The 10,656-nt window shown below is 34.5% G+C and overlaps 2 protein-coding genes across 3 annotated transcripts; both read left to right on the top strand.

Annotated features, from left to right (window-relative positions):
- The first annotated feature begins 188 nt into the window (after nucleotides 1-188).
- Nucleotides 189-4,612, top strand: gga3a (golgi associated, gamma adaptin ear containing, ARF binding protein 3a). Of its 2 annotated transcripts, none has more exons than XM_073852357.1 (6): nucleotides 189-322; nucleotides 430-584; nucleotides 990-1,249; nucleotides 1,389-1,558; nucleotides 2,169-2,279; nucleotides 3,792-4,612. In XM_073852357.1, the coding sequence occupies exons 2-6, from the start codon at nucleotides 562-564 to the stop codon at nucleotides 3,900-3,902; spliced, it is 675 nt and encodes a 224-aa protein (XP_073708458.1). In that variant the 5' UTR covers nucleotides 189-322; nucleotides 430-561; the 3' UTR covers nucleotides 3,903-4,612. The 2 variants fall into 2 exon arrangements, with proteins under 2 accessions (XP_073708458.1, XP_073708457.1); XM_073852356.1 differs by having other exon boundaries at nucleotides 987-1,249.
- Nucleotides 4,613-5,413: 801 nt separating this feature from the next.
- On the top strand, nucleotides 5,414-9,011 carry sumo2a (small ubiquitin like modifier 2a). Its single transcript, XM_073851672.1, has 4 exons — nucleotides 5,414-5,575; nucleotides 6,354-6,482; nucleotides 8,368-8,439; nucleotides 8,524-9,011. The coding sequence occupies exons 1-4, from the start codon at nucleotides 5,555-5,557 to the stop codon at nucleotides 8,584-8,586; spliced, it is 285 nt and encodes a 94-aa protein (XP_073707773.1). The 5' UTR covers nucleotides 5,414-5,554; the 3' UTR covers nucleotides 8,587-9,011.
- Nucleotides 9,012-10,656: the final 1,645 nt, after the last annotated feature.

Here is a 10,656-nt window from a genome sequence, read left to right as displayed (position 1 = left end):
ATATATATATATATATATATATATATATATATATATATAATATTATTATTATTATTATTATTTATTTTTTATTTTTTTGCTGTACTTTGGATCAAATAAATGCAGGCTGAAACATCTTTAAAAAAAAACAAATCTTACTGTTCAAAAACTTTTGACTGGTAGTGTAAGAATAACACTTTTAAGTTTAAGACAATCTCAGTGTTTAAAATGAACACTTTGAAATCACTACTTTTCAGGCCTTACTAATCTGGATTCAAACTCAAGCAAGTCAGCAGAAAGGAATACAAAAGAAGCTCAAAGCAATCAGTGGATTTCTTCACAAGTAAGATTACAAGACTGCTGGACATTTACGTTCAACATGCCTAGAAAATCTGCATCGTATCATATTTGATATGTACTCTTAAAATTATTATTATTATTTTGTGACAGACTTCCAAACCAGTGATTGACCTACTTGGCAACTCTGCTCCCTTCAATCCTCTCTTCTCAACAGCGCCACCTGTCTCTGAAGCTACCTCAATCTTTGAAAACTCCCTTCAGCAGGGCTGCAAAGATTTAGCCATGCTGGACTTGGACAAGGCTAGGTAGAGTGAATTAAATAAAGTATAATTAGTAAAGTAGAAATAGTCATCACACTCTATAAGCAACCATTTTCAACTGTGATAATAATAAGAGAGGTTTCTTGATCACCAAATCAGCATATTAGAATTGTGACACTGAAAACTGGAGTAATGGCTGCTGAAAATTCAGCTTTCTCATTATAGGAATAAACATTTTTAAATATATTCTAGTGTATAGGACTGATGCCATTGGTAATTGCGAGTTGTTCGCAGATGAAGCATTTTAATAATAGCATTCATGCATGGAAGGATGGAGCACAGCGTGCACATTCTATTATTAGATCCTTTAATTATGATCAAAGTGCTGCTAGTGGAATGGCTCATTTGTTTTAAACACAACTAATTGTTTGTTATTTCTGTATGAAGCAGCCAGTCGGATTATTCAAGCTTGGGTAGCAGAGAACTTAGAGCTGGAGGAGAGAACATCCATCCTGCATTAACCATATTCAGTTTGCCCGCTGAAATAGCACCATTGCCTTCTGCTTTAACCTCTGCCAAACCTCAGAGCTTTGCACCGGACAGCCCTCTCTTCAGATCCCTCTCTCCTACCTTACCCAACAGTCAGTCACCCTCAGGCTCAGATGTCTCCCTGAGCAGTGTCTTTGTCCCGCTTGAGGCTATCAAACCAAGTAAGGCCAATAAATGAATGTGGATGTTGTTGATAAAAGCTTTCTTTTGTTCTGATATTAGAGAACTATGTCAGTTTTTCCACATTAATTACTTGCCTGTTAGGCTTAGTGGTATGTTTTTACTTTTATCTTTTCACAGGTAAAGAGTGCCCAGTAACAGCCTATGATAAGGATGGTGTTCGTGTGTTGTTGCACTTTGCTACTGACCACCCGCCTGGTCGCCCTGATGTACTGGTGATTGTGGTGTCCATGCTGAACGCAGCACCACTGTTTGTGAGGAACGTGGTGCTTCAGGTTGCTGTGCCAAAGGTGAGAAACACAGAATGTTCTGCTGAAGTTTTAACAATAGTAGTTTTACATATGTAAACCTGGACTACAAAACCAGTATTAAGTAGCACAAGTATATTTGTAGTAATAGCCAAAAATACATTGTATTGGTCAAAATTATCAACTTTTCTTTTATGCCAGAAATAGGCTATTAAGTAAAGATCTTTAGTAAATTTTCTACCATAAATATATCAAAACATATTTTTTGATTAGTAAGATGCATTGCTAAGAACTTCATTTGGACAACTTTAAAGGCTATTTTCTCAATATTTTGATTTTTTTTTTTTGCATCCTTAGATTTTCAAATATTTGTACCTCAAATATTCATTCAGCTTTCAGATAATGTGTAAATCTCATTTTCTCAATCTCATCTCAAAAAATGGACTCTTATGACTGGTTTTGTGGTCCAGGGTCACATATATCATTTAAATTGGTCCTACCAGTACACAGTTATTGTTTTGTGATAGATAAGCATTTTTACTCTATGGATTTTTTGGCAACTCCATAGATTCATTTCTGAAAAGCTTTTGGTTTCACATGTTTTCTTTTTTCTTCATTCATTTTTGTTTTCTCTATAATTTGTGATTGACAGTCTATGAGGGTGAAGCTGCAGCCCCCTTCTGGAACAGAAATGGCCCCCTTTAACCCCTTCATGCCCCCCAGTTCCATCACTCAGATCATGCTGCTGGCTAACCCACTGAAGGTAAAGAAAGACATACACAACACACACTTGTTTACTTAACTATCAAAATGAGGACACTCCATAAACTTCAGTTTTTACATATAATTAGTTATAAATACTAAAACCTAACCCTAAACTTAAAATAAACTTAAAGGAAAAAAGAAGTAAAGTTGTTAGACTTTACACTAATGTATCAAAACCTGTTTCCGCCAGTGAATATAAAATAAAAAAGGCAGTTTTGTCCTTTTATCTCACAATTCTGATTTTTTTTCTCAGAATTGCAAGAAATAAAGTAACAATTGCTAGATAACTCAAAACTTCTACAATATTGAGTTTGTTCTCGCAATTCTGACTTTTTTTTTCTCAAAATGGTGAGATATAACTGATTGAACAACTGCAAGTCTAGTTTTGAGGGGAAAAAAGACTGATATGTTCTCAGAATTGCAAGTTTATATCACAATTCAGAGAAATGGAATCACAATTGCATGATATAAACTTGCAATTGCGAGTTAAAATGTCAGAATTGCAAGACATAAACTTGTAATTCTGAGAAATAAAGTGAGTTTGTAGCTTGCAATTCTGACTTTATTTCTCAGAAATGCGAGTTTATATCTTGCAAATCTAACTTTATAAAGTGAGTTTGTAGCTTGCAATTCTGACTTTATTTCTCAGAATTGCAAGTTTATATCTTGCAAATCTAACTTTATAACACAGTTGTGAGTTAATAAGTCAGAATTGTGATATATAAACTTGCAATTTTAAGAACATTTTAGTCTTTTTTTCCCCTCAGAAATAGACTTTATAACAAGTGCAAGTTTATATCTCACCATTCTAAGAAAAAAATCTGAATTGCGACAAAAAAAGTCCAAATTGTGAGTTTTTATCTAGCAATTCGGACTTTATTTCTTGTAATTGTGAGTTTGTATACGTGCAATTCTGACTTTATTTCTCAGCATTGTGAGTTTATATTTTGTAAATCTAACTTTATAACACAGTTGTGAGTTAATGAGTCAGAATTGTGATATATAAACTCATATTAGAACATATTAGTCTTTTTCCCCTCAAAAATGGACTTTATGGAGCCAAAATTTTGAGTTTATATCTTGCATTTCTGACTGTATAACTTGTAATTGTGAGTTTATATCTAATAATCCTTTGTTAAAAAAATGGTGGAAACAGGCCTCCATACTAATGTCTAATCTAGGAAAACAAAATAAATCAATAAATGAGGAAATGCGTTTTGTTTAAAACAATATTGGGTCACACCATATTTGTATCTTTTAAAACTGTTAACTTATAGTGCCTTTATATGGGATTAAATATTTGTAATGTTTTTCATCACTAAAAAGTCTGGGAAAATGTTTGTCACCATATTTTGAGAATGACTCAATTGCTAAACCCAGCAATATTTTGCGTGAGTGGGATTAACTTTTACTAGTGTCATTTGAAAAGTAACTGCTTTTGTGCTTACATGATACAATTTCTAGGATTAACTAAATGATTGTGTTAAATGTATTTGTGTTTCTTTTGCAGGAGAAAGTGAGAATGAGGTACAAGTTAACATTCATTCTTGGAGATCAACAGGTCACAGAGTCTGGAGAGATAGACAAGTTCCCTCCAGTGGAAAAATGGGGTCATTTATAGCTGTGTAAGCATTAATACTCATAAAGACAAGTGCATGGATGAGCCGTCAGCAGTGTCACAAAGAGGTTTTATGTCCAGGACGTTACCTTTGATACACTGGGTGGTAAATTTATGAATCCCAATCTCTGAGTAATCCAACAAATGTCTTGATGTATTGGTCTTGGTCATTAGATACTGTTGTCATTAATATAAACATGTTGCCTATGAGTGTTTGAGTCATAATGGGTCAGTTTATTGTTAGCCACAACTAAACTCTTCAACTCATACCTCACCCTAAAAGCAGTGGAGGGTAATGTGATAGCACTGGACATGTTACATCTTTTCTTTCAATCTATTTTCCTTGATGTAATGCATTATTTGTGTTTTTGTGCTTAGTGAATTCTATTGATGTTCTTCCTGAGTTTTACATATTTATTTCATTACTATTTATCAGATTTGTGATGTTTGACATGGTTGGCCTCACTGGTTCAATGCCAAATTTAAGTCGTTTTACATCAGATAACAGTAAGTCACAAAGTGTGTGAAAGATGGTGTAAAGTATTAGTTTCACTTTATTTCCTTTTTTACACATTTGGAAGGAATCACTTATGTACAGTCTTTTTATCATTTCTGTCTTTTTGTATATAATTGGAAAGGAAGCTGTTTTGATGTTTTAAAAGGACAAACTTTACATTTTTGGGTTATTAAAGATGCCATTATTTATATTCTAAGCTTTGACTGTTAAAATTTGTTTGCAGTGAATGGAATGAAAGTCTTATGGAAAGAATGAAATACTTTATTTTTCATTTTTTTTTTGTTTTACTGGATGTGTCTAGTAGTGTATTTTACTTGTGTGTGTGTGTGTGTGTGTGTGTGTGTGTGTGTGTGTGTGTGTGTGTGTGTGTGTGTGTGTAAGAGAGAGAGATGGGCAAAATCATAAATAAAATTTACTAAATTATTTCAAATTAGAGCTTAACAAATCTTCCAATTATGCTGCTGTTTTTCAGATTTTAAAGTAAAATCTACAGTTGAACGCAATGTATACTGTTTTAAAGACAAATAAATATATTGTTTTGAACAATTCTCTGAATTTTACATAGTGGTATAATGCTGGTTGTTTTCTGTTTTGTCTAATTATGCAAACTCACCTTTGCTGGTGATAGACCTCCCTGATTTTGTCTATCTATAGACGTTTTTCCTGAACACAGAAGTAAGTCCGACTCTTAACTGAAAGAATGCTTTGCATTTCCGGTCTGCATTTATTTCTAGTCAAATTAGGGTATATTCCGAGCTAATAAACTAATGTTAAACCTATTAAAATGTTTTAAAAAGCACATGGCTCCATAGCGCCATCACTTGGCAATGACCGTCATTTGCCAGTGCCTCACTTTAATGAGTGTGTAGATGACACGAAGCAGCAGACGTTAGCTACATTAAAAACAGATGGACGCTATTTGAATGGGTTCCTATGGAAACCGGAACAGAAAAGCATTCAATCTGACGTTCGAATTCGTAATGGCGCTCTCATCGTTTACTCAGGAAAAGGGTCTGTAACAGGGAGGAGAAGGGTCAGTAACATTACATAGATAGGACTCCGGAAATGGACTCTTTTAAATGTCGTCATGTCCGGCGGCATTACGCGCGTCTTGTGTGTCTGAGAGATAGAAGCAGTCATGGCAGACGAGAAGCCAAAGGTACGTTTGTAAAGGTCTTTATAAATGTTTTATTTAGCACCATAATTCCTTGATAAATGATTAATGGGTACCATTTATAAGGAACATTTTTTTTCCTTTCTCTCATTTATTGCCCAGCGAGTGAAATGTTGATGGTGTTTCATGAAGCTAACACGCTAATTATCTAGTTCGCTAGTGTGGCTCGCACCTCATACAAACAGCAAGTGATAATACAAAACTTTAAAAGAGTAAGCGAAGCACTGTACCAGTGCAGTTTCACGCGAGCTCAACAACTGTTCGCGCGCAAAGCGCTGGTCTCCCGCGAACAAATAAGTTAATCAGTGCCGTTTCAGTGATTTGTTGATTTAAACTTCTGCGGTTTATAACGGCCCTATTTTGTGGTTTTGCAGTGTATATCATCGTGTCTGTTCAGATTTACTCGAGTTTCTTGTAGTTGTAACTGCTAAATCGTGGCCATCTGTGGAGTATAATGTGAATCTGAGTTTGCTTTAAGTGTATTGTGTGCTGTAAACAAATTACTTAATTTTAAATACCTAATTCATCTGTGTTGTGGTGTCACTATCATGTGAAACTGGTTATAGGCTATTGTTCAATGCATATCTTGCTTTAAATGGCTTAGATTTTGGAGGGCAGTGTATTATTTTAGATGGGTGAAAGTGCAGAGCACTTGTTTGCTAAATGGAAAAAACTTTATTTAGCATTGTTTATGGTTGTTCGGGTATTTTTCCCATTGTTCAAGAATTATTCATAACTGCTTTTTCATTTTTTTTTATTTCAGGAGGGTGTGAAAACAGAGAATGACCACATAAATCTGAAAGTAGCCGGACAGGATGGCTCAGTGGTTCAGTTTAAAATCAAGAGGCACACACCCCTCAACAAACTGATGAAAGCATATTGTGAAAGACAGGTACATGTTTTTTATACACACCCTTTTGTATCATTTACCATCCCTGACAAAAATAATTGTCCTTTGTTTAGGTGCACAGAACTATGATGTGTGTACTTCACAATATTTTGGTTGCAAAATAAGCAACTTATAAATTTGGATAAACATCTCAGCTGTATGTAAATGCAGCAAATGAGTTTGTTTGCTCAACATTTAAGTAGTGTGTTTCAGTATCCACTGTAAGCTAGTTCAATATTACATTATCAGATTTTCATCTAAAACTCTCTACCTCCCCCAGCTTCACCTGTTTTGGTCTTCAATGAGGGATATTATGTATATTGCAGGGTTTGTTCAAGGTGCTTGAATTTGACTTTTTTAAATTTAAGGACTGGAAAACCCTTGTAAATAGCAATATTCCTGAAGAGGTACTTGTAAAGTGCTTGAATTATTAAAAAGACAATGTATCCATGAAATGAGTGTTTAATTGTTTCAATAAGCACATGTCTTTCTCTCAAAATTCTCACAATTCAGAAAACTCTATATTTTCTCTTCTTTCAATTAATGTCATAAAACTAGCAAGCTAAGCCAGTTGTAATACTGACAGAGTCGTGTAAACATGGCTGAAGACGCGAAAAGAGGAACCGATAAACCAAATCAATTAATTCATTTACGCTGGATCCACTCCGATTAATTCAAACTCTTGACTTTGATCATTTATTTTAAGTGATTCACTAGCAAAAAACATATCAAATTAAAAGAGCCATTAATTTTCTCAAAGTTGTCCAAGATCGTTGGAACAAAAACGGGTCTCTGTAGCACATAAGGTTCACTTTTTGTTTCTTACTCTTAAGTCTCAGAGCTTAGGGCTAATACAAATCTGTGGAAAGCCTGCTTTGTGTTACATCTGTACATCATGAGTAATGTAAGATTTTCACCAGATTTCAGCTCTCTAACCAGTGCTATTTGGAACTCAATTTACTTCCAATTTAAAGAGTTGATCATTTATAAGGACTTCAGTTTTAAGTCTAAGGAACAAGATCTTTATAAATGTGTTCCAAGAATCTACGACCACACTCTTAAAAATAATGGTGCTTCATGATGCCATAGAAGAACCTTTTTTGTCTAAATGGTTCCATAAAGAACCTTTAACATCTGAAGAAACTTTCACAAAAGGTTCTTTGTGGTGAAAGTAGTTTTTTCAGATTATAAAAAGATAAGAAAGAGATGGTTCTTTAAAGAACCTTTGACTGAATGGTTCTTTGTGGAACCAAAAATGGTTCTTCTATGGCATCGCTTGAAGAACCGTATAAAGCACCTTTATCTTTAAGAGTGCATCCTCAGCCGAGATTAAGTTTCTGTAAACATCTACAGCATTACACTGGTTAAAACAATAAAAAAAATGTTTTAAATAAAAAAAAGTTCCTAGGTAGCAAGGAAGCAGGAAGTGTATACAGTGAAAACTTAAAGGCCGTCATTATAAGTATAGTGAAAGAAAAGAAAGTGTTGAAAATTGTTGGCAATTTGGCATAAATGTAAATTCAGAGGCATTCAACAGTTTGCTGTTTTGAAGACCGGGTTCTCCAAACCAGTCCCTGGAGATCTACTGTCCTGCAGATTTCAGTTTCAACACCAATTAAACACACCTTAACCAGTCAATGTGTTCAGGGTTCCTTGATAATTACAGGTAGGTGTGTTGGAGCAGCGTTGGACCTCCCTGTTTTAAGATAAAACATATTTAATGTTAAAAGTAGGATCTGTAATTTCAAAGCCAGACATTCTATACATGTAAGTTTTTGAGGAATCACTGGGTGCGTTTTGGTGGACACATGCAATACTGTATTGGAGGTAATGCTATTGAAGATGCTTTACCTAACTCTCAGGGGTCTATTTTATCCGTTTTGAACAGGGGCTATCAATGCGGCAGATTCGGTTCCGGTTTGATGGGCAGCCAATTAATGAGACTGACACACCAGCTCAGGTACAGCTCACTGATATAACCAGTTCTGAATGTCACCGGCCTGACATTTGTGTATGCTATAATGTCTGATTTATTTATTTCCAGTTGGAAATGGAGGATGAGGATACAATTGACGTATTTCAGCAACAGACGGGAGGCCTGATGTAAATAACTACCTCTGCCCTCCGTCACCACAGTCCTTCCTGTTTCCTGTTTTTTTTTTTTTTTCTCTCTTTAAAAGTTTAGGCTGACCTTCCTCCACATTGCCAAAACCTTGCTAAAATATCTGCTTTCTCAATTCAGTTGAATGGTGTTATATTTTAGTATTACATCATATGTGGACCTAAGTTGGTCAAGACTAATATGCTTTTTTTTTTGATCAGTGATCAGATTTTTTTTATTTGGGGGGGTTGGTAGATAGAAGTTTGGTCAGTGTCAGTGCTCAAGTACTGTTTTGTTTGCTCAGAGCCATTGGGCTTTTTATATATATATTTTATATGTTGATGTGTTTCTCTTTTGTACTCAGGCCAATTTTATTCAGTAACTTGTGTTGTGAATTGAAATGTTGATAAGATTTTGTGTTGGAATAAAACTGTTTTACAAAACAACTTGAGGCAAATCTTTTGTTGCTTTTGGATCTTTTTTTTTTTTTTTTTTAATAACACATTGTTTCCCTTAATGGAACTAACATTTGTGACCCTTGAACACAAAACCAGTCATAAGTAGCACAGGTATTTTTGTAGCAATAGCCAGCAATACCTTGTATGGGTCAAAAAAAAAAAAATCTTTTATGCCAAAAATCATTAGGATAAGTAAAAAAATCATGTTCCATGAAGCTATTTTGTAAATTTCCTACCATAAATATATCAAATTTATTTTTGATTATTAATAAAGCATTAAGAACTTAATTTGGCAATTTTTCTCAATATTTTTTTTGCAGATTTTTAAATAGTTGTATCTCAGCCAAATATTGGGGCTTTTATATTGCATGAAATTAGCTGTCGCAAAACAAATGTTTACAACACAATAATTGCTGGTTACATGATTTTATTGTAACATGGATGATCATTAACTAGTTTTTTGACTGTTGTTTATGAGTGCCGTGTTTGTCCCGAGCAGTTAAATAGCCTGCTGTTCTTCAAAAAAATATTCCAGGTCCTGCTCATTGTTTGCTATTTCCCTTGCCAGCAGTAACTCATTTTGGTTCTACTTTCAAAATAGTTAAATACAACCCCAATTTGAGAAAAATTGGGAATTAAGAATGTTATCTGTCCTCTTTAACCTTTATTTAACTGACTAAAGTACAAAGAAAACATTTCTGATGTTTTCAGTGGCCGACTTTTATTTTGTGTTTTTGTAAATACAACCAAATTTAGATTTTCATGGCTGCAACATATTCCAAAAAGGTTGAGACATTTGTCGCTGATGAAAGTCTGAATGGTCCTTTTGGTCTTTGGTACTGAGAACTCAATGTCCATTTTTCCCAGAAACAAGCTGAAACGTGGACTCGTCTGACCACAGCACACATCGTTGCCATCGTCTTTTTGACTATCTGAGATGTGCTCTGGCCCAGAGAACTCCATTGCATAGAATTAAAGTATAGCTTTCTGCTAGATTAACAGAAATTCAAGTTGCATTTATTGACACAGCTGCAGAATGTGTTAAGGGACAGCAGTTTTCCGAATTACTCCTGAGCCCACGTGGCTATATTTACCACCGCAGCATGATGGTTTCTTATGCAATGTGATCTGAGGGCTCAAAGTTCATGCACATTCACTTTGTCTTGCCCTACACAGACTGACATTTCTCTGGATTCCTGGAATCTTTTCACAATATTATGTGTGGTAGTTGGTGAAAGACCTAAATTCTTTGTGATTTTCTATTAAGAAATGTGATTTTTGAGAAGTTTTGATAATGACACAAATATTAGTTTTCACAAAGTTTGCTGCTCAACTGCATTTAGATCTTTGTTTCAGTTGTTTCTGTGATGTACTGAAATATAATTACAAGCACTTCATACGTTTCAAAGGCTTTTATCGACAATTACATGACATTTATGCAAAGAGTCAGTATTTGCAGTGTTGGCCCTTCTTTTTCGGCACTTGTTTTTTATTCACAGTCTTGACCGCAAATGTTTGTGACTTGTTTTTATTTTTTTATTTGTTATGTACTATAAACAGGCTCGTTTATTCATGAAATCAATTACTATCTTTGTTCAAAAACGGCATTAAATTAAAA

The sequence above is a fragment of the Garra rufa genome, chromosome 12 (genome assembly GCF_049309525.1).
Source record: "Garra rufa chromosome 12, GarRuf1.0, whole genome shotgun sequence".
NCBI classification, from domain to species: Eukaryota; Metazoa; Chordata; class Actinopteri; order Cypriniformes; family Cyprinidae; genus Garra; species Garra rufa.
Note: the sequence above shows the minus strand (reverse complement) of the source record. Positions and strands in the feature narration are given on the sequence as shown.

Coding starts and splice junctions, on each gene's coding strand:
- sumo2a (XM_073851672.1), top strand. CDS start 5,555: ATGGCAGACGAGAAGCCAAAG. Junction 5,576..6,353: donor TGGCAGACGAGAAGCCAAAG/GTACGTTTGTAA, acceptor TTTTTATTTCAG/GAGGGTGTGAAAACAGAGAA. Junction 8,440..8,523: donor AGACTGACACACCAGCTCAG/GTACAGCTCACT, acceptor ATTTATTTCCAG/TTGGAAATGGAGGATGAGGA.
- gga3a (XM_073852356.1), top strand. CDS start 562: ATGCTGGACTTGGACAAGGCTAG. Junction 585..986: donor CTGGACTTGGACAAGGCTAG/GTAGAGTGAATT, acceptor TTCTGTATGAAG/CAGCCAGTCGGATTATTCAA. Junction 1,250..1,388: donor GCTTGAGGCTATCAAACCAA/GTAAGGCCAATA, acceptor ATCTTTTCACAG/GTAAAGAGTGCCCAGTAACA.